The sequence below is a fragment of the Simochromis diagramma genome, unplaced genomic scaffold, assembly GCF_900408965.1.
Source record: "Simochromis diagramma unplaced genomic scaffold, fSimDia1.1 OVJJ01000419.1, whole genome shotgun sequence".
Lineage (NCBI taxonomy): Eukaryota > Metazoa > Chordata > Actinopteri > Cichliformes > Cichlidae > Simochromis > Simochromis diagramma.
Window position 1 is genome coordinate 5,357,926 of NW_024387244.1, and position 24,367 is coordinate 5,382,292.

Consider the following 24,367-nt stretch of genomic DNA (forward strand, 5'->3'; position numbering starts at 1 on the left):
TGTGCCAGGGTGCTTTAACTTATTATAGTAGAAGGGTCCGGATTAAACACGCCACTGGTCATGTCTTCCACGAATTTAAGCTATATGTTTAATACAGAAAAAAATCAGATTGATGTGGCTGAAACCAAACACATTGGAGCGTTTGGATTTGACTCATAAGGAAATGAAAATGGCTCCCACATAGCTGTCCCCTCCAGTTCTTTCCTGCAATTTTCGCTATTTGGTTTCCACTGTGTTTCTCGCCTGCAGCAAAGGCTAGTCGAGCCCTATGCAAGCCTTGACACAGTAGGTTGCCATGGTGCCTGGCTATTTTTCTAATTATGTCATTCTCCTTTTGTTGATGGGTAGTATTTGGTGGCTGCGAAATGAACAACATGCTAGGCTTTTGTCACAGTTTTAGTCAAAAATATCTAAACCCCTGTGATGAGGTCAATGGACTTGGTGTTGTTTGTTGTAAAATCCCTCTTGCAGCCAAATCTCCCCCACTCTCCTGAACTTAAATGGAAACAGACAGGGTTTTTTTTTTTTACTTATTATATCACCTACCCAGCAACTTAAGTATTACACTAGAATATAATGCTTTTACAGATACCCATACATAGAGAAAAGTGGCTTTGAATTTAAGGGAAGTTTTGTTGGTTTGGTTAAAACAAATAAAGTACCAGTTAATCACTCATGTAATAATAGCTGCTTTTGGTAACCATGCATACCAGGCTGTATTTTAAGTGCGTGTATAAAAAAAAAGGTTCGCATGAGCAATAACAGTGGTTGAGCTCCACTTCTACTTCTGTGTGTGTTTATGCTGAACAGCTCCCCTTTTCTAATTTTCCTCTGTGCCAGACAATTGATGGCTGTCTGCCCTGCAGGGACTCTGAGGGTCACTGCACACTAGATCTGTTGGCACCATGTTTAGAGCCTGCAGGAACTACAAAGATGACACAAAGAGAATATGTGGGTGTTTCACATAGCAGGATTAGCAAGTTGCATATGCTTTAAAAGTGTTAAGACATGTCCTCTGAAATTTTTACTGTTTTTAAATAGTAATGTATGTTCAAGCTTTGTTTAACGCAAGAGTATTACACATGCAGTACAAGGGTTGCTAAAAGGTCCAGTAACATCCACCGGATGACGTTGGAAAGTTGTTGGAAAGAGTATTTTGAATGTAGATCAAGACACGCTGTTTAAATCATAAAATACAAAAGCTTTACATGTGAAGATTTTACACTTTAAAAAGTAACTTGTAAACTGTAGTGATTGTGCAAAAACTGTATATTGCAATTTATCTGAAGACATAACAGTCTGCTTATTGTCTGGTTTGTAAATGAAGTGCTCATTGAATGACAAAAACTGAATTGAAAGTAGACCTTCTGATGTCAGGAAAATTTTTTAGGGGAGAGCAGTAAGGGATGTTTTTCACTAATTGCCTATGGTTTCTGCTTTTAGAAAAACTTACCTATGACTCGGGTAAAAGTTTTCAGAATTTACTTTACGTTTACATGATGAGAAATATTTGCAGGGTTATTTTCATGTAGATTATGGTTTTAAAATACTTTCTGACTTGAGATGAAATTGGGAAATTAGTTACTCCTGGTCTTATTGGTTTGGGGAGGCCAAACAGCTGTGATGCACTACTAAGCAATGGCTCATGCCCCCCACTGTTTGTGATTTGGCCTCCATTCTCCTTCAGCCCTTGTCTTTGCTAGCTTGTTCCCCCTTTCTCCAATTGGTGCCAGTGATAAATCTCATTTATTGCCTTTGGGTTGATTAGAGTGAGAGTAAAAATGTGAAGTGGAGGAGGGGTATCGGCCCTAGGTAATTCGTTTGATTCAGTTCCTGCTTTCCTGGAATCTGGGCTTCATTAGGTAATAGTTCGTGTACTAAAAAAAATATAAATGTTTGGTGAGAGGAGAGTGAAAGCACAAGTAGGAGTTGTTATGAATATGTGGCAATGGGGCTCACCTCTTACACTGTATTATGAAACAGCCTTTTATGATAGGCTGTCTGAGTATCCCCTGTCCCCTTTCCAGACCTGGAGCCCATGTGGATCTCTCCCAAGCCACATCAGAGGTTGGTGAGACATGACTGAAATGCAGGAGAGCATACCACACTCTGGCATGCCTCGTTGCTTTACTTTATGATTTTCTGTGGAAAAAGTGTGTCAGAATATTTCTAAGAAACTCAGACAAGGATTTCAAACTGGGACTCATCCAGGAATTAGATATAAGAGAAATGTTAGTCTCCACATAGATTGATAACCGAGTACAGTGCGTGTCAGTGTTTCAGTTATCAGACTAGATCCATATCTAGCTCCACATGGTAACTAGGGAAGAATAAGAAGAGTGGTTAATTAAATGCCAACATACAACCTAGTTTGTGAATTTTTTTTAAATGCGTGAAAGGAGATTTGAGGTGTAATTTTTTTTTTAATGAACAATTTAAAATAATGTGTTTTTATGTCTGCCGTTGACCCTTGTTAAACGAGCACCCTACTGTGTTTCCCTGACATGTATTGAACCTAGTCCTAGATTAAAAAACTTGTTCAGTCGTGTAAAACTAGGATTAGTTCATGTCTTGGTAACTGAGCCGTAGAGTTTAGACCTTTTAATTGTAAGTATAGTAGTTTCAAGTGAATTTAAGATAAAGTTTTTATTGAAATTAAACATTAATGTTTCTTTGCAAGTATTTAGAGGTCAACTGATACTGGCTTTTTGGATCTGTTGCAGAGAATGATTGTGGGAATAAAAAATAATAATAGATAATAATAATAATAGTAACCGGTATTGTATGTCAGGGATGCATCCTGAAAGTCGAGGACTCAAATCATCAGTCAAAGATTGCTGAATATACTTAGTGGACCATTCGTTGACAACATGCTGCATTGCGGTTGAACGTTAAGAGAAGTTGAAATTGAAGGTGAAGTGAAACTTTTTTACCTGCAGAGGCTTTCCTTTTAGGTAAGTTGTCTGACGCTAAGTTTAGTGTTATGGGAAGTTTGAAACCTGTGTGTGTGTGTGTGTGTGCATGAGTGCAAAAGAGAGAGAGGAATTAACGTTACCAGTAGCCATAGATACTTTGAAGTTTATGCCAACAGCAGTGATTAATTACTATAATCCACCATAAAGTTTCTAGACATGTAATAGTATCAGCGAAGCCTTCAGTTATGTGTTGTATACTAGTTTTTTCTGTCCCATAAGAATGGAAATAACAGGCTCTGTCATGCAACTTTATGATGCTGTTTCTCTTCCTGCCCCTCATTACTGCAAAGTTGTTCCAAACATTCAAGGTTACCAGCTAGTAAACCAGACTACAGACACAGTAGCATTTCAAACCTTAAAAGAATTTAATGCAAGAGCTCACATTTCGAACAAGTGTTTGGTGCCTTTGTGCTTAAAGGTTAGCTTCTTTAGTCATTTTACAAATATGTTTGATCCCAACGTCTAAGGTTTCCCAAAGTTGTCAGTGTGAGTAAATATTTGTCCTTCCGTAGTAGAGTGACACTGAATTCCCAAGAATATATAATGGGTCTAACAATGAAGGGGGGGAAAAGAAAGACTTGTCAGTCTGTGCGGGTCAGCTTACTCTGATGCATAGCTCAGCCACTTCAGTTTCATGTAAACCCTGAACCAAATCTTAACCTGCCTCATCCTGCAGTAAGTGTATTTGTACTGTTGGCAGTAACTTAATTACCCTTGTCCTTAAAAAATGGCTCAGTTAATGTCACTTGACATCATCCAGTTTGATTTATGTGTATGTGAATGCGTGGCTTTGTTTTTTGTTTTTGTTTTTTTTTTAAGTGAGGCAAGTTAGAGTTTTCCTTGTTTTTAACATATCTGTGACATTTTATGAAGCAGTGGCAATGGTGGAGATGGAATTTGTGAAAAGACCAAATGGATTTGCAGTTATAAAAAGAATGGATTATGGTAAACATTACTACTTACTAAAGTAACACATTGCAGTACTTTACCGGAACTGCAGTTGAATATTGTCTAAGTAATGACATAATACAAGTTTTTGAAATTTTTCTTTTATTGAGCATTGTGATAAAGATGGCAGTTTTTTGTTTATTCAACTTTTCTTCAAAGACCCCCCACCCAAAACATCATTGACATGTTAGCCTTCTCTGACAGAATTTGTACTGGGCCTCATATTCATTATTTAAATGAGTTCCACACAGCACTTTTCATCGGTTTTAGTCATATTTGGCTTTGCATGTTTTCTCTATTGTTTTAGTTTGCATTTTGTCCTCGGTCTGTCTGCGCTTTTGTTTTTTCTCTTCTCTTTTCTCATTACCCAGCCAGTTTCAGTAGATGACTGCAATTCCTGGAGTCTTGGTCTGCTGAAGATCTGTTCCTATTATAAGGGAGTTCTTCTTTTCCACTGTCGCTGAGTGCTGATTGTTTGGGTTCCCTCTATAGTATTGTAGGATCTTTACCTAACATTATAAAGTATGACACATAGGGTTTCTGGATGGGATTACTTTACCATTTTATTCTACTTCAGAATAGTGTAATGCATGGTGACACTTTAAATTTAGATATATATTGTTGCTTTTTCACCTTACTGTCATCTTACGTTTACACAGCAGATCAAAGCCGCTCTGTGCAGTCTCTGCTGGTATCTGGAACACCTGAGCACAATGTGTTATAAGGTGTTTCATGTTCCTCGTATAATTTTTCTGTAAATCTCATAACAGTGTATGCTCTTTGACAAGCTGTTCATCAAAATAATCTGTAGTAATTAAATAAAGAGCTTATTCTGTGATGGGGCCACCAAATTGCAACTTTAATTCTGACTGACTCATCTGGGACTTGTCATATCATACAGTAGGCACTTGTTCTTTGTAATTATTTTCAGTTTACAGTAATTTGGTCTTCTGATCACAATGATATAATTTTTTGAACATGCTTTGCCTGTCTGATTTATTTTCAGAATGGCTTGTTGGTTTCAAGTAGTGTTGTTCTAGAGTATGAAGGCAGCCTAGTCAGTGAGCCAGCTCATATGTGAAATAAAAAGGATGAACTGAAGTTTGCAAAGTGACATAGACAGCCAAAGATACACTCCTGTGAGCTGTGCAAATGGTGCAATATTTTCATGCCTGCCAGATAACTGAGGTCGGTTTTAGTGGAGCAGAGAGTACTGTCTGGACTTGAACGGTGTTAGGGCACAGTTCACAGTCCAGACTATTTCGTTTGCCTGTGCTGTGTTGTTTGCTTGTGAACCATGCATCTGGTAGCTTTTGTTGGGTGTTATGACTGACTCTCTGAATAACCATGGCTGAGAGGGGTGGTTATGGGGGTGGAGATTCAGACGCATTGAGCCAGCTGCCTCCAATCAGCAGCAAAATCTCTTTGGAGTTCAGACTGGGTGAGAGGCAATAGCTAACGCCACTGGCTTCCATGCACAGGATGGAGGTGGAAAGAGGAATGGACGTAAGGGAAACTGGGACATGGAGATATATACACCATATACTGGGTTGCCACACAGCAGGAGGAACTGTAGTGGAAAAAAGAAAACAACTGGGCATTGCTCAAAAGAAAGGAGTTAGGCATAGTGCAGTAATCATAATATGTTATTTTCATATTAAAATGCAACGTTAACTGAGAGGAAAATTTTCATACAGCAGTATATATCATAAATGACTTTAAAATGGCGCAAGGAACAATATTTTAAATCAGCCAAGACACATACATGATGAAAAAGTTCACTGGCTTTGCTTATATAGGTGTGAGTAAAAATCCTTAAGAAATATCACAAGGAGCTGAGCTTTTTTTTAAAAAAAAAAAAAATTGGTTTAATATTTTTTGTGGGGGAGTAAAATAAGCTGTTGTCTATTCACCTAAAAAGTTTAACCAGAGTAGTCAAGGCAAAAAAAACTGTGCAACACTAGCATACGCTATCATCCCTCTATTCTGAGGAAATTAGATGACAGAGGAAAACGGGGCAAAGAGGCAGCTAAGTGGATCGTTCTCCCTTTGATCAAGTCAGCCTTTGATCTATTTCTGGTGAGCTGGTGGTAGAAGTAGAGGGATTTGCTCCTAAATGAGTGCCATCAGGCAACTGTAAAGCATTGTTTTACATCCTTTTTTGCTCTTTTGCTCTTATTATTATCCAAATTGTTTTTGCCCTCACCTTTTTTTCTCTCCGTTCTCTCCCTGTTCTCCGTTATCGCTCCATGTTCTTATTTACCACAACAAAGCCATCCTCTCACCCACAAGAGCTCGATTAAGTTCTCGCTTTAAGGATAAATTACTTTAATGTCTCATTCAGCTTGTGTCTGTGGCCACAAAGATATTCATCATCCCGGCAAAATGGTGCTGAATAACCATTTGGAGTTGGTTGATGAAGATGTAATTAGGATTAATTGGTATTCACTTGCAAGCAGCGAAATCTGTGAACCCAGCCTTTCATTTAGAGCAGACCATTCAAATAAATGCCCATTTGTTTTATGAAAGGTGTTCCTGTGTGCTGTCCCAGTCCGTAGAGGCTCTTTGATAAATATTTGTACAAGAGAAATGCAGTAACAACAGACTCCTAAAACCAAATTTGTTTCCATTTCCCGACTTTGATAAGACAGCTGATTCAGTTACACCGTTATTCGATCATTATTCTCTATCCAGTGTCCTACTCAGTTACTGGGCTGTTAACAGTCCCTTTACGGCAATGCTGAATGGAATTTCCTTTCTGGCAGTGGGAACCGGGAAAGATAGGTAGCTAATGTCTGTGTCCTTCCATGTATGTGCTTAAGGGCTTGCGTCATGTCTGTGCATGTGCACACCGTGTCAAGTATGGACCCTTTGTGTTGAAAAAGGTGCTGATTAATAATGTAGGCTGTTTTGAATGATGGCATCCCGCGTTTCCCTGGGAAGTAACTTGTTCCTTTTATGAATATTTCATCACAGCAACTAATGAATCCAGCCAGTCAAGCCAATCATAACCAGCCAACAGCCCCCTTGCTGCTTTGGTGTAGTGTAGCTGGGCCCTAATCATTTCTAACCTGATTACTGGTGATGCTGATGGACTCAGATGGGTCATGAGTAAGTGGTGTACATTGAATTGAATGTTTGTTGTTATCCAGCTTGTTAGTAGTAAAGACAGAGACATACTACAACAGTATACAGAGTGACAGATGCCAACAGAGGGCTGTCTACATATTTCTACAGTACCTGCAATAAATGTGCAGTTACGTTTTTTTTTTTTTTCATGAATCCATTGTTTTACAGACCTACCGTTTAGTCAAATGAGCCCCTGGGCTTCACCTAAAAAGCACTGCTGCAAGAAACATAAAAGGGCTATAAAGAGATGCAAAATGACTACAGGATATGCTAAAAACCCAAGGAAACCTGTCCCTATGTCCTAGGGACTGTGTAATGTCCCTATAAGTCCCTAGGGCATATAGGGACACCACATGACAACTGTGATGTAGTACTAGATGGGAAAAGTAAGGGACTTTCACAAGTATTTGCCAAGGTGCTTATTGTCTCATGTAATGTCCATGGTAACTTTGGGAAAAACAGACTCATGTGAAATAATTTTAATTCCTTTTTCCTGGCATTTCCACTCATAGATTTCTCCACACTGGTACTGCAGTGACCTCAGAGGTTCAGCTGCACAATAGCATCAGCTGTGTCTCCTCCAGACTGGTTCATCTAGTACTTTTATGCACCTTACTGAGTGCATAGAGCACTTAACAAAAAATCTAATAAATATATAGCACGTACAAAGGCGTTGAAAAAATTGGTTGACATAATGAGGTTTTGACACCTTGTGAGCCGCAAGGAGCTGATTATGCAAATGTGGTTAATGAATGAAGCACAGCTAAACTTCTGAATACTTCCCGTAACCCTACTGAAAAGAAAAGATGATATTAGTATGATTTGAAGTAAAGGAATGCATATTAATGCTACAAGACGGGGGATTAACTATGGTGGGTAAACTGCATAACATGGGATATCATTTATTTACTTTTTGCACTGGTCTTGGTCTTGAAAACAGGATATGGCGCATCTGAGATATCTTGTTTTCATAAAGGAAGACATTTATATATTACTAGACCTAAAATGTATTAAGATAATGTCTAAAGAGTTACTTCATGTAAAGCATAGAGCATGATTTCATTATGAGTCAGGAAGAGAAAAAAATCACTGTTTGTGAAATTCTGATTGTCAGTATCAACACTCCACATGTGAGTTTTCATTTGTCAAGTGAGGTGGCACACACGCGCTAGGCAGGGTGGTGCTTCTCCTCGTGAGTGTTAATCGTGATTTACCAGCTTAAGGAAGTCACACTTCCCTGGATGATCTCCATGTGCTCTGGCAGCCACAAGGCCACCAGCAGTCAGTCAGCTAGTTCAGTATATGCCAGACTCCCTTTTCACTCTCATTATTGGTACTTGCAAGCTGATAGTGGATTGTGTAACAGGGTGGTGGTGCAAACAGGCAGGCACATATCATGTCTTGGAAATATTGTTTCTAAAAATGGCATGTTACTAAATGTCCACATTTGTGAAAGGGCTGTTTGCTTATGGCAAAAAATCATGCCTATGAGTTTTTCTGTCAATTCTGTGATAACAGTTATGAGTAACAAGATAACTAAGAAAAATCATGCTTTTGCTAAACTTTTTAAATGGCCAAGCAGCAGCAGGCACACATGTCTCAGGAAAGCTGCACAGAACCCACCAAGAAGATAGAGTGCCCCTGCAGGTTCTCCTTCGGAAATGTTCTTATGACTTTTACTTCCTTTATCTATATCTTGTTGATTAAAGGCTCTTTTTGAATTATCTTGGGTGAAACGGTGAGTGAGTTGGACTTTTAGGGAATTGCCAAAGTGCACAACTGTAAAGAAAAAATGGTAACTACATTTATTACATTAAGCAAAATGCAAATTTATGCTTAAACAATAATCGTATATAAGATATCTTGTTTTCACAATTATTAGAAGCCAAAATTATATTTAAAGAAAAATCACATCGTCCTAGTTTGTAGCCCCTTAAGTTAATAGTGTGTGGATTTGTTTCAGGTTTTAAGGATTTTGCAAATACTGCAGATGAAGTGGCCTAATTTGTTTTTAGTGAGCTCTTGCATCAGACCACCCAGGAAGAGGGAGAGAGATGGACTAGGAGACTCACATGGGAGAGGGCTGCACAAAAACCAGCAGTAACCTCTGACTTAATTAACAGATTTAAGAGATTACACTGCAGAGTGCTTGCTTTCACTTGCTCTGTTACATTTTTTGTAGGACATTAACCTTTTTTTTCCCTTTTTTGTAGCACCCTGTACCTTAAAAAAAGAACTGCATGAATTGTGTATGTTGAGGAAACTCCTTGTGCCCCTTGCATTACAGTGGACATTTTTTTCTTCTTCTCACTGCCCACTACTGCCAGCCCTCTTCCTTCTGCAGATAGCCCTCTTCATCACACCCCTCTTCATCTCTGCAGGAGTTAGGAGTAGTAGGGGGGTTTTCTGTTTTCCGGTAATGAGAGACCTTACAGGAAGGGCAGATCTGGGACCACAGTTACAATGATCAGTATCGATTATCCTCCGGAGCTCTCTGGAGGGAGAAGGGGGAACGAGGGACATTTTCTGTTGCTAAGAGACAATAACTGGCATGGTACTAGTGGGTGACGTGGGTTTAGGTGGTAGGGGGGACAAGAGACAGGGCATTATGGGAAGCAATTCTGCCTTTTAAATCAATGAGAAAATGCATTGGTGGACTTAGGCTAGTATTTGAAGCTGAAGAGGGCTATGGAACGATGGAGCTCCTGTCTGCTAAGGCTAATGAGGAAGACTGAGTGGTTCTAGCTATCACAATTCTTGACTTAGATCAGTGTGCTAGCTAACAAACATCTACTATACTATGATGTTAGTAAGGAATTACATAAATGTTGTAACTGTAGTTTCATGGACATCATTTCAAAACAGCAGAATTCTAAGTGCTACATTGTCTGACATCTAATGGTTAAAAGCAATAAAAACTGCTTCTCGTGTGTGCTTTTTTGAACTTTGGTTCTTTGTGGAGAACGCTGCTGTTGTTTTACTTGTGTTTAGAAAAACTTTATATCCCATCAGTACTGGATTTAATGCATCATATCTTCACCCTTGGGATATATGGGCTTGGCTTTTTTAAGGACTCTTGTGTTTCTATATCATCTGTGTTAGTCTCTTTATTTGCTAGCCAAAAACCTATGCAAATGGACTCCTGTGCAGTACCATAAGGCCCGCATGTTTCAGCAGAACGTTGGTATCGGCCATGTTAACTGATACTATCAGCAATTAAATTGACATCATTGTAAGCAGGCGATGTTTATGTGTTGTGTTGCATCCATTTTTTGGATGGCTAAAAGTAGGGTAATGAAGGGCTGAAAGAGCTTAAAACTGTGTTTTTATAATAAAGATTTCTTTGTTTCCCTGCAACAAAAGGGGATAAAATAAGAACAAAAATAAAGAAATAAATACTTCAGTATTGGGCATTGGCCAAACATGATGGAGCCATAATGTTACAGCTGAGTTAGTGATGCCGAATTGGTTAGGAAATTGAATGGTGCACAACAAGTGCAAGCAAAACCAGAGCGTGGCGTGCACTAGGAGCTGTGATGACACTTTTGGCATGCATTTGCAAAGCACTGTCCTTACGTTGCTACACTAAGTAGATTTATGCAACACCAGCATGTCCTCACAAGGCTCCCAGTACACAGTCTCTGACTCCCTTGCCTTGCTTTTGTCTCCCTGCTTTGAGCTGCACTTTCTAGGGTGAAATCCGGCCATACATATTCAAAAAATATCTAATTTCCTTTTGCTTCAGACCTCCTGCCTAGGAAATTTGCCAGTTGGTTCTTTGCATTGGGCTTCCCCCTCATTTGTTTCACCTTTATCCAGACAGTATCACACAGGCAGCCCGAAGTGGAAAATGGCCTCCCTTTGTGTGTATTGGCTCTGCTAGTGGTGACTATCTTGGGCCAGGCCTCTGTCTCTGTCACATACACTGACTTGCACACACTCGGACACACAAAGTCCTCCTTATTTAGACCCTCATGAACTCTATTAGGATTTATTACCTCAGCTTTGTCCCCAGTGAACATGTCTGGTCTGTGTTCCAGATTGGGGGCAAACTGGAGGAGGGAATGAAGGAAGGACAAGGGGAAGGAGGGTAGCAGTTTGAGTAGTAGTGTTTCTAATGTAACACAGACATGCTTTGTAAAGTGCTAAAACATTGGATCCCATCTGGTGAGATTCATTAGAGATTTGTTAGGCTTGTGGACTTTAAGTAGCAAAAAACTGACTTTAGTTTTATATATTGTTTATGTGATCTAGTTGGAAATCGCAGTTTATGGATTTAGATCCCATATAAGAGAAAAGAGGTTCTCTAAAATATACAGAGATATTATACTTGATATTAAATAATTTAGCTAATTGAGCCAAAGCAATTATTGTGCTGCATTCAGTTTTGCAATCGCTCAAATGCTTTTCCATTCAGGTTTTCCCTTTGTTTATTTTTGTAGCTCTGTGTGTTTAAGATTGACAATCTTAAGGTATAGGCTTTACAGCATTTTAGGAATCTGTCTGCATATCTACAAGTTGAGTTGTAAGATACACATATTTTACGACATGAAAGGTCTTGTGAGTACACACTATTGGTGGTTTTACTGGCTGGAATTTGGCTTTGGGGGTTACTGAATGTGTAAGCAGTGGTCCTCGTCCAGCAGAGAGTCTGACACTCAGCGGCAGAAAGCTGTGCCATTTTCTGTTAATTCTGAACATTTGTTATACAATAATAAATCAAACCAATAAACACAACTGGTTTAAACATAATTTATTATAATTGATTTTCTTTTATTTATTTTTGGACCACCATGTCTGTATTAAATACTATTATGTTATGTTTGTTATTTAGCTTGTGCTCATTATAGGTTTATCCAGCGCAGTGCACACTGCCGTGGACCTCTGGCCATGATTTTAATTGGTTCTGTAATGAATGTGGAATCTTCAGTGATGTTGGATGACAACCAGCTAATGAGGACTGTCCATCAATAAATATCTGCTCAAACTCTGCATTATGAATAAGATTTGAATTCAGTTTGTGTTCTGACAAATGTAGCAGCCCTAAAATGTAAGGCAAATTGCTTTTTAATTTATCTTCATATTACCATTTTATCATATTTTGTAAATCATTTTAGTGCTTTATGACATATTTGAATTTCTCTATTTTTTCTCATAAACTGGACTCTGTTTATATGGCTATGCCAGACATAATAGTCTTTCTAAAACATATTTTTTTATGACATGGTTTTATGCATGCCGTTTGTTGAATAAAAAGAACAAAACTAAAATTACAAAACATGTATAACTGTCAGATTATATAAAATGGGGTTTCCATTATAGGCTAGTCTAAGAGCCTTTTCTCTGTGTATCCATCACTGCAGTTGCACATGGGCCAAATACTTCAATTTGAGATTTTGAGCTTTTTTATTGCTGAATCTGACTTTAAGTAAGCCATTAAGCCCACAGTTTCTGCTGATTTTCATGGCTTATTTATCTTTACACCATCTTCCTTGATTTTATAATTACCATATTTGCAGCGAAACTGCTTGACAGCTTTTTTCCTGTTGCTGTCCTCTTCATTTCCTATATGTCTCATCCATTCCTACTCTTTTTTTCAGGTCATGGACTGCATTTGCCCTTGTTAAAAGCCCTATTTCACACACAGCCAGCACCTGAGTGGTGGTCGGAAAGTCCATAGTTTAAGTCGGCTGGTGGTCATGAGTGAAGCTGTGGTCTGATGCCAACCCTCACCTCAGCGATGGCCATGGACGGGGAGAACTACCTGCATCCAGAAGGCCCTCAGCTGGACAACAGCTTGTTCTCTGTAACCCCCACTAGCATGGAGGTGTGTTTGCATTTTTATATATAGGCCTATTTGCATAACCTCTATAGTTTTTCTTCTTTTATGTTTCACTTCTTTAATATTTTTCAAAAAGGCAAAATAGATAAATAAAAGAGCATGTGTCACAAAATGCCACACATTTGGAAATGTGTGGCATTTTGCTGCAAATGTAGTTGGATAATCACTTGAATTTTGGTCTGGATCATCTTAACAGATCTAAAAGATTGTGCTTAAATACATAATCAAACAATCACATTTTCTAATGGTGTTTTGTGTACAGAAAAGTAAATGATTCCACTAAAAAGTGATGAAAGCAGGCTTCCACCCTTTTCTGCTGTAATGGGATTATGATTGCTATTCCTGAGAATTTCTTTAAAAGCAACAAAAAAAACCCACCATATGTGAAACTGAAACTTTCCACCTCTCTAGATTACACTAAGGGTGAATGTTATTGAGTGCTGTTGAAATCACCTATTAATGGATTGCGCAACTACAGTGAAACATTTTGAAGCCATTCCCAGGCATTCTTTGCCATCAGCTGCAGCATTCACTTCTTGGTGGGGTAAAGATGGGATTTATCTAAACAAAGTATTTTGTTTTTAGTATAACACATAGCAAAGTGCTGTTAATAGTATTGACTTATATTAAATTTGGACCAAGAGGAGAGCCTTTCCTGTGTGTTAAAGTCCTAATGCTGCTTTAAGTGATAAGTCTTTTTTTAATCTTTCTTTTTAGAGTTCAATATTTCCCACCCCCACTGCCTGGCCCCTCTCTTCTCACCAGAGTGGATACAGCATACACTGCCCTATGCAGTCTGGAAATCAGTAAGTTACAAGCACAGTTTACAGTATCTTCAAAGTGAATGCTCCATAACAATTACCATATTCAGTAGGGGTGTAGTAGCACATGTATTTCTCTTGAACTGTTCAGAAAGCTGGGTTGGGTATGAAATGCTCTTTGTTTAATGTTCCCTGGGAGCCTAACAGTTATTGCCAAAAGACTATTTATATCAAGCAAAGTCTACCCAGCACCTTTTGTTGATGTTCTAGCTGTCTTTTTGGGTTTACTAGTTTATCTCAGTTAATTATGAATATGTTTTATTCTTTTTAATGGAAACATTTTTGATATTTGAATGATTTATTTACATTTTCAATGAAAAAAAAGATATATACTTTACAGTTAGTAGCACTCTAAGCACAGAATGCAGCATCTGAGTGCTGAATGCAGTCTGAAACCAAAGTTCAGACCAAACCCTGAGTTTCAAATGCTGTTACACCCCCAATGTTAAGCATTTAAAACAGGCAGTTTCCTGGTTTCCAAGTTTCACACATGAACTGACAAAATGCACTAGCAGTCTAGGGACTTAAATTATTATAAATTTTTCCTCATGTTGGTGTATTTGATCAATGCATAATTCCCTGAGACAGTGACATCCACATAGCACACAATCACTTCCACACATTTAAATGTGGTCAGTCAGAATGACATTTATATGTGTATCCTACAGCAATACATATAAATATAAAAAGAGCAAAAATTGTGAAAGAATTTTTAGAATTGGTCAAATATAGCTAGATAAGTGTATGATGGTGCTTAACCTCCTAAGCATGCATTTTTAATTTCTCTTTGATATTTGGGCATATTATGTAGAGCAAAATGTAGAGCAAAATTTAGTATTTTGGTCTAGACGACCCAAAATGTGATGTCCTCATATGTGGACGCCAGGTCCTAGGAGGTTAAACTCAGTTATATATGATTTATTATTAATCGGGTAAACTTGAGGGAAACATTTGTATATATTTGATAAATATAAACCTTTAGGATTGAAAGAAAATGGATACACTGGTCCAACCTAACATGAAATTATCATTTAGATGCATGTAAAAGTGTTTCTTTCAATGGGCACATAACTTTTGAAACCCCCAAAGCTGATTGAATGTTTGTTTTTTACAGCTGATCACATTCTCATTCTAACACTCAACGACCAGCTCAGATCACTGGGCAGGTCTTCTTTATCAACTCTCTTTTATTTCCCGTAGTGAGTGGCCCAGTGTCAGACTTAACTGCAGGATCTCTCAGTGCTAAATGAACGTTTTCTCCTAAGTTGTGCATGTATAAAGTTAAACTGGAAAAGGGCTGCGTAACGTCTTGTTTTTGTTGGCAGAAAGAACCACAGTCGTTATCACGAACTGCACTCCATGCATTTAGCCACAGCTGTGCACTCAGGAACATTTTGACATTTTAATCTGTTAAAGATCAGGTGCACTTTGTATAAGCACTCTGACATAAAAGGTCATATGTACCGTTTATGTATCTGTGCAGTATGGGTTAGCATTTTTTTCAGCAGAATTGTTTAATTCTATGATCCATGCTAAATATTAGAGCAGTCATTATGGTTCTTTCTTGCATCATGAAAACTATCAGGGTCTTAAAAGTGATATCGTCATTAGGCTTTTGCTTTAACCAGTCCAAACTTAAAAACTATGTGCATTAAATCTGAGAATTGAGTGGGCTTGTATACAGTATCTATTTGGTGATTCAGTGGATAGTGACTTGTTATTTTAAAGATGAATTTAGTCATCACCAAGATTGTGTCATATTGAAGATAACTGAAGAAGTGTTTGTTAAAGAAGTGGTGTTTTCTATTGTTATTGCTGCCAGTGCAGTGCGGCTTTGAAAGTTCAAGTGCCAGATGACGTTGAAAGCAGGGTCTGTGGTTTTCAAGTTCACTCAAAGTGGAATTTTCTGACATCAAGTTGCGTTTACAACACTCTTATCTCACTCTCTGTTTTACAATGTACAATACAATCAAATTCACAAGGGGTCTGTGGTTTATTGCAAGATTGGTTTGATTGAATTTCAACTAGTTCTTCAGTACTGTGTTTTGAGGACCCCTCATTTGAGGAAGTCTTTGTGTACTCTCAGTTTTGTTTTAGAGTGAAGTGGCTGACTGGTTTTTAGAAGAACCAAGTCTTTGATCAAGAGATTTAATTCACGTTAATCATTCCTTTTGCAGCACTTCAAAAATTATTCAGTCCTGCTCCTAGTTTATTTAATGGCTCAGTATCACTAAAATAGAAATATACAAAGAAAAAAAAGTAACTAAGAAATGTTAGTGGTTGCTTGATTATTACATTTAATTTTTCTTTCAGATTTGGTGACCAGTTTTAAGTAGTTGCAGCATTCGAGGTTGCTCGGTGTTTGAGTGTGCCTTCACCCTCAACTTGTGGGCGACCACTTTAAATTGCAAAACAATTACACAATTCCCTTTGTGGGAGGCAACAATTGTAGTCCAACTCAGATTGAATGCAGTCACTCTTAACAAATTGGGACGGTTTGAAAATAATTTCCATTGAATTCATTAATGAAGATGAATTCATTAATTGCCTACACATTGCACTCAGTCTGCGCTGATCAGTGCATCTGATGTGCAATGTGTGTGTGTCTCTTTGGAATAGGGAATTTGGCTTACCTGGTTGTATTCTGATGCAAGGTTGTAGAGTTCCTGTCTTCTTTTACAGTTAAATTTACTGTCCTACATTAAGCAATATCACTTCTCCACTATCTCCGGAGGAATTTCCTTATTTCCATTTCAGATCACTTGGGTTCTGACTGGACTCTTAATGTAAATACTTTCTGTAGTTTCTCTGTAGATGGAGCCAGAATTGCAAAAGATTACAAAAGATTGACAATTTTTTTTTTGCCAATTTATCTCAGTTCATCGCTGTATTTCACAAACTGCTGCATGTAATTGCCAGATTGACCCCATTCAGTCTCAAACTGACTGCAGGCTGGCTCTGTATTATTGCCGTGTTATTGCTGTCTTCCCACACCAAAGTTACTTTGAAGATGGTAACAGTCGCAGTCGTGTCACAGTCGTGGTTCTCTGTCTTTAAAGCAACCATTTCAAAGGCAAGAGTTTCCCAAGTTTGAATGTGGCATGAGTAAACAGGACAGAGGACTAAACCTCCAGTTTCTGCATCTCTACATTACCCTGCTAATTTTTGATGTTCAGTGTGGCACGACCCTGTGTGTGTTACTTCTTTTGAAGGATCCTCAGGTTACAGAGCAGGCTGCAGCTAAGTATGATTGACTTGCTCTCCACAGTCAGAATGAAACTGATTGGTGTCGAAAGCCCTCAGCTGTCCACTCACATTGCTACTGGGCACAAGCTGAGAAGTGAATAGCTCACAAGACCCCATTGAGGGAAGAATGTGAATGGACCAGTGCTCTGTTTACACAGATTGATGGACTGGCTGACTGATTCTGCCCCTGCGCAGCAGAAATGATCCTTATAAAGAGTAATAAAAACATCACCTAGATTCTAGTGACAGTTACAGCAGGAGGAAGTTCATTTTAGTATTAGAGCTTACTAAAGCATACATCTCATTATAGTAGCTCTGGAGATGAGTTTTATATGAAATGTGGAGCACTTGAGAATATGTGAATTGTCTGTGATTAATCTGTGTGCTTTGGGTTGTAGAAAAACCAAGGCACTTTCTCACCCATTGGGAATATAATAAAATCCAGAACAATAGGAGTGTGTTTGATTTAGGGCTCTGTTTTGGCACATGCTCATCACTGGTGAACAAGCATTTTTGTGTGTGTGTGTGGGTGGGGGGTAAAGGGGGTACTGTAAAGGTTATACGCTCACTTGCACCGTTACCTACTTTGTATCTTGGCGATTCGTTATTCACTTAACTTAGTGGAAAGTTGCAGTACAGCATGTACTTTGCAAATGAGGCAGCATATTGCAGTGAGTTTTCCTGATAGGGCTTGCTCTCCACCTGCTTGAAGCAGGTTAACAGCTCAGCAATTCTCTGTTCTGTAATATTGTTCAAGCTGGTTGCCAGCAGAGACATTGAGGTACAGGCATAAGCTACTAGCTGCAATAGAATAGCAAGAATCACCCCGCTAATAATGCTGTATTTCTCAGTTTATCATTATCTGGCCTAAACATGTAGAATTCAATTATAAAGACAAGAAAAGGATAAATTAAGAGTTGTGTGTGAGTTCATAGCTTACCAAATAGAAGGCAACAGGTCATTCTCTCAACTTAAATTGATTATATCTACTGTCCAGCTGCAATTTCACAGAACTACTTCACTGTCTCTTAATTTAATCTATTAATTTATTTACTGATGGAACCAGCTACAAACTCACAGCATAGGTTATATGAGCAAAACACTGACCTGTTAAAATTTACCTTTTTATTAACACACAGTGACAGCAGTCTTACCCTGGTATCTTTATTCAGAAGAACCATGTTTTTTGTCACAGCAGGTTGAAATTTTGGAGGTGGCGGTTTGCATTTGCATGTAAAGCTGTGAAATATGAAATGAACATTAGCAAAAACATTATCTTCTCTTGACAGTTTGTTGCACTGTGGTTTTGATATTTACAACTCCGCATGTCCCAAACAATGAAGAAACTTATTTGTCTGTCCCCACCCTATATCCTGCTGTGTTATTTTTAGTCATATTGGTATCAACATCACTGTATCTGGCACTGGCACAGCTGAATATTTGTCTTCTCTAGTTATGTGAAGATGGCACATCATCAAGGCTAAAAATCTAATTCATAAATCCAATTTAAAAAGATCCAAACACTGAAAAATATTTCAGCAGTTGCTGCATAGAGATTACATGGTATGTGTTAGCTTATGCAAAAATAAAAATACAGTACGAGTTAAATAATCTGTAGAGAGTCTTTTCGGAGAGACTGTAATTCAGGTGATATTATAGTTATGATTTACAAATTCAATATGTGTCATATGGCCATCTTAAACTTTCTGTTTTTAATAGAGACACTCCCTAAGTGTGTCTGTGCATGTGTTTGTGTGTGTGTGTACCACAGGCAGATTGTGGGTTGCAACTTCGTCATGATCAGCCCATCCAAACAGCATGAGTGACTGATTGATATCTTTATCACAGGAAACCAAAGATGAAAAATAAAAAACATAACAACATAACACTTATACTTATACACATACTTGTCCAGCTTTTAAATAATTTGAGTAATACCATTTGTAAATGTTTGAACTCTCAGTTTTTCACACATCTTCAAAGCCCTGTTTAGGACGTTAAATACTTTAAATAGACTCTTTACTTTGTTTTAGAGTTAAAGTTAGGTTAAGGTGTAGGTTTAGGGTAGAGTTAGAGTGAGAGTTGACTGTTATTCTTGGTGATAGAACCTGGCGGTTTGAGGTTCAGTAATGCATATATCTTAGTCAATGTCCTCACAAAGATGTGATTAAAGTGCCCCACACACATACTCACATAGCAGGTAGTCACTGTAAGGGAAAAACTGGAAACTGAGAACCAGTTTTAGAATGAAAAACTCCATTTGATTTTTAAACATAAGTAGAAACTAATTTTCTGCTCAGTTAAATATTTTCAAGTGATTTAATTAACAGTTTATTGCAGGAATAATGGTTAGGTCTGCCCACACAGCTGCTTTTCCTGCTTTACACAACATAACAGCAATGTACAGTTAGAACACCACAGCCTCTTCATGTTTTATGGATTCATTCGTGTAGTGAAAGGATTTTTGATATTTACTCCAAAATTAGCTTTGACCTGCTACCTGTCTTCTCTGCATTATTTAGCATCTTTAGCACAGTACTACCTAGAGTCACACTGGAGTGTTTCCCAGTGCTATGAGCCAAAGTTCACTGCGGGAGATAAATTTAGAATAGAAATATAGATTAGACTAAAATTGTCCTTTATTGTCCCTTGTTGGAGAAATTTGCGTGTTCCAGCAGCAAAGTGACAGGCAGATGGAGCATGTATACACTATATTAAAGAATATACAATAAAAAAAACAAGAAATAAGAGACTGTATAACATAAGAAAAAAGAATACACTACAGTTATTAAAAATAGCATACTCAGATTCAAAGAAATGTGCTTCCGAGTAGGATCCTTTTTTTTTTTTTTTTTTTAAAGCTGTACTTCGTGAGCTACTCCTAGGAATCAGAGCAGTTGCATGTCTTTGTTTACTTTGTAATCTTGGGCATCCCGTAGATGTTGATAATGATCTCAGATTTTTCTATGGAAGAAGCCGAAAACACTTTAACATCATTGTAAAGTGCTCATGTTTGCTCACAGTAAACAGTTCATGGCTACTCCTGAATTGGGCAAAATGTGACAAACTTACCTTTATCTACAATCACTTTCAGGTAATCTTACATGTACATTAAATTCCTGTGTTTATTCACTGTTAGCATAGCTTTAAATATTTATTTATTTATTTATTTTTATTTCAGGATTAATTTCCAAAGTTACTGCAAGTTCCGCACCTCCATAGGCGTTTGCTTTAAGGATGATTCATTAATCCTGAAGGTGTCAGCACTGTAGTGAACCACTTTGAAGCTGAAACACATTCTAATGTTTAAAGTAAAGAGTGTAGAAAATGACTATAGACTTTTGTACAGTCATTGTTTGAAATGCACATCAGGTCTGATCCTTTAAAGACCCTAATTATGAACTTCTCAATAAGTAAGGGGCACAGGATGCCAGGAAGTAATTTATCTGAAAACCTAATAATAAACATAATTCTAGCAAACTTGTAAAATCGCAGTAATTGAAAGACAGTTGAGATAACTGCACACTAGAACAGAAAACCAAGGTGTGCGGAAAAGCAAAGTTATAGATATTATTATCTATGCACAGCTTCAGGCTATGTATGATGAGATAAACAGTAAGTCATTCAGCTACTTTAGCTGAGAGACCCTCACTGGCTTTGTGCTATTGGAAGGCAGCTTATGCTGTCCTGCCAAGACTTCTGTTGTAATAATATCACACTCATATCACTGTTTGCTAAGGGGATTTCCAGTGTGGATGGTTGTTACTATTCACGGTGTTTTCTGAGAACTAACCATGTTCTTTACCTTTTTTTTTCTCATTTATATTTATCGCCATGATTAATCTGTCTTTTTCCATTGTGTAGGCAAACTACTTGTTCTCACACTAACTCCCCATTTACTTGATTGAGGAAAAATAAGTTTAACAAAGACCTCATTGTTGTCTTGTTTTGTTTTTTTAAGTTAACCTACTTATTAGAGGTGGGAATCACCATACATCCCACGATACGATATTATCACAATACTTAACGCACGATACGATATTATTGCAATTTTTTTAATATTTTGCGATATTCAGATTCTGTACATAAAGGTAAACTTTATCAATATTCATTTTATCTAATATCAAAGTCTCGCACTCAGTCTTTCTCTCATTTCAGTCAGTTTTATTGTTGACAAACTGAACGGTTTGTATTACAGTCTAGTCCAACTTAACTGAATGCAACCATCTGGTACAATTATAGCTATTCTGCACTATGCAATTTGAAAACTATGCAGCCCCTGTTTCAGCAACTGAAGAATTTGAAAGTAAATTAAAACAAAATATAATTTTACATTAAATAAAAAAGTTTTAAACTTAATTAAAATAAAACATGTCTTAAATTAAAATAAGTAAACTGTCATGTTTATTGCTGCCAAAAAACAGTTAAACACATTTGGACAGTGAAGGAATGTCAGGATTCTTTCTCAGAAAAAGGATCAACATGCTCTGAAGTCAGAGCACAAAAACCTTTTTTGTAACAAAATATCGATTTCTGCTGTCCCTGTATCGATACATTATTAGCAAACAAAATATCACGATACTACACAGTATCGATTTTTCCCCCCACCCCTTACTACTTATCAGCCAGACGCCCCTTTCATCCGCAAAAATTCAAACGAAAAATCGATGGCTGCATAAGTAACCAAGTGAGAGAATTGGTTATATAAAACAATAACCAAGATAAAGGTAACATATTCTCAGCAAATACTGAATATGTGACCACGTACAATCTCAAATATTGAATATTTGGCAACATGTCATTTTGTTGTTCATTAATAAATGAACAATTTTCAGCTATTTATTAATAAGTGACTTTATGTATATATATATATGTATATATTGTACTATTCTTAGTTAGCGTATTGTCTGTCTTGTTAATGTTTGTTTATAATGGAGCACTGTAACAAAAAAATAATTTTCCCCAGTGATCAATAAAGTATTCTGATTATGATTCTGATTGAAATCAGAGGAACCATGTTTCCATAGTTTGGTTTCCTTACACTGGATTAGGACTGCCCTTTCATCCCCTTGATGTATTTTGACCTTAAATCAATCAGGCCTGCTGATCTAATCCTTTGAATAGATTTGGACGTTTCCAGTCCTTCAGTTCTGAGCCCTGGAACATGATTGGGTGAGACGAATATGGGATGGTCCTTTTATAGTTCCACCTTTACAAGGGTTTAGTTTTGCTTTCATTTTGACTGTGCTTTTACCACTCATAGACAAGTAAGCTTGTTGCGTTATGATGACTTGTACTCAGGAAGAAACTGAAAATATCGCAGGAGTTCTATTGGACAGTTTCAGATATTAGCACAGGAGACAAAGTGAAGGTTGTTATTCGGGAGAAATGGATCTTTGAAACGGGTAGGAGCTGCTCTTATTCTCTGTACTTAGACTTTCTGTTGATAGCTCTCGCTTACCCTCTGGGTTTTTCTAATCTTGTCTATCTCTGCCTGTCTGTCCCGAGATACATGTTTAGCTTGTTTCTTTTAATACCTGGTGCCTGTTTTTTGTTATTATTTATTTACTAAGACAAAGATTTCAAGAGTTACAAGAGACTAGATTGGGCTTAAAACTAGCTTGAAAATGCCATAAGGGAGCAAACTGAAAGTGTTCCGCCTTCACCTGTTAGGCGTGTGTGGAATTTTAAAAAAATGTTTTGTAACACAGTATTATAACTTTAGACCATTAACTTTTAGTTAGACAATACTAAATAACAAACAGCACCCGGCACGCTTGTCTTGGAGTACTTTGGTGTACTACTTAAATGTCAGCTTCACATGTCTGCTACTTACTGTACAGGTATAAAAGCCTGTGAACTTTGGCAGCTTTAAGGTGTTTGTAGCTGAATGAGTATAAACCTTGTTATTATTTGAAAAAGCTATGTGTAACAGTTAAACAGACTAAACTTTGTCTTTCTTTCTAGGCAGTACCACTTAAACGGCAGAGCTTTCACCAACATTCCAGATATGCCAGTGGATATATACCCGGGAATCTCTGACATGGACTTTCCCGGCCTCAACTTCTCTAGGAATGGAGAGTTTACCCAGGTTGGTTTTTATTTAGCACTTGTACATGCTGACCTACAGATGGTCTCACCGGAACAGTTTTTATTTCACAAGTCTTTGGAAATCTACTGAAGAAAGGGTGGACAATTTTTCCAAAAGATGTTCCCTCATTTGCTGGATTTGTGATGATATTGGAATGGCTTCAAGAATCAGGATGAAGATAGTCTTATAAATACAGAAAGATGTATTTGTCTTGCAGTTTTGTTTTGAGTTTTTTCGTTTATTTGTTTTGTCTACCACTCTCATTTACTTGCTCATCATAGGGAAGGATAATACCTCCCACTCACCCCTTTCATCTTGCCTTTCATGTGTATTAAGTTGAGCCTTAATTTACCGTAGAGAAACCTTATTAAAGCCTGATGTTGTCTAGACGACTGCAGCAGCACCTGCCCAATTCCTGTCAAGGCATGTCATTAATAGGAAGCTATAATTGTGTGATCCTCTCTTCTATGGTTTTATGCCTTTAGAAGTCGGCGTTTTAGTCATGCTTCATATCATTTTACAAATATTAAGCATCTTAGAAAGTCCTGGAAGTTTTTTCAGCTACTGTGAATTATTTCAGTGCCTGTGAGACTATGCTTAACTTGGACATTCATTCAAAAATGGGAAATACTTAAACAGGGGCATTGAAGACACAGACTTCTACCCATACCCATTACTTTGCATCATTTGCATTTTTTATTTCTAAGTACTTTTGTGTCCATTCAGCCAGTACTTTATAGCTAGTATTGTATGAACAGGAGCCATTGTAATTGCACAGACCAGTGAATTTCTAATCTGAATCCATTTTGAGTTTATGAGTGTCATTATGGAACCACATTAAAACACAATATGCTATGATGATGAGTTTTAAAGAAGAGAGCCACTAACTAGAGAAGGCGTAGCTGTCCGGGCTTTCCTTAGTCCAGCATAAAGCCAAAGCAGCCACAGTGGTGGCTCAAGATAAGGGATCCTTGCTTTGCATATGCATTTTTTCTATAACATATTTCCTCATTATGTTCCTACGAGGCAACTCTTTAAACAGTAGTTCTAATAAAAATGTAGAAAATGCAGATTGTAAAAAATAATAATGTTTTTCAATCCTGGTGCATGAAATACACTTCTGGACATGACTGTAATTAATTGGACAAACCTATCTTTAGTCAGAAGAGATGCTGGAACAGCTCCTTGCTGTAGCAAATTGACAGCATAGCCTGGCCAGTGAACAATGTATTGTCTGTAGATAAAAGCATGCATTTACATTCTATGATAAAGAAATCGTAGAATAAAAAATTCAAATAACAAGTTCTCATATAGT

The 24,367-nt window shown here is 37.6% G+C and overlaps 1 protein-coding gene across 4 annotated transcripts in view; it reads left to right on the forward strand.

Annotated features, from left to right (window-relative positions):
• si:ch73-63e15.2 (protein strawberry notch homolog 2) overlaps positions 1 to 24,367 on the forward strand; it is a 62,495-nt gene that overhangs the window by 1,553 nt on the left and 36,575 nt on the right. For 3 of the 4 annotated variants that reach the window (XM_040053050.1, XM_040053052.1, XM_040053051.1), the window contains exons 2-4: positions 12,653 to 12,879; positions 13,612 to 13,700; positions 22,929 to 23,052. In XM_040053050.1, coding sequence (XP_039908984.1) covers positions 12,772 to 12,879; positions 13,612 to 13,700; positions 22,929 to 23,052 — 321 coding nt within the window. In that variant the 5' untranslated portion in view covers positions 12,653 to 12,771. Of the gene's footprint in view, positions 1 to 12,652; positions 12,880 to 13,611; positions 13,701 to 21,893; positions 22,367 to 22,928; positions 23,053 to 24,367 lie in introns of those variants that run through there. The other variant, XM_040053054.1, reaches the window with a different exon arrangement.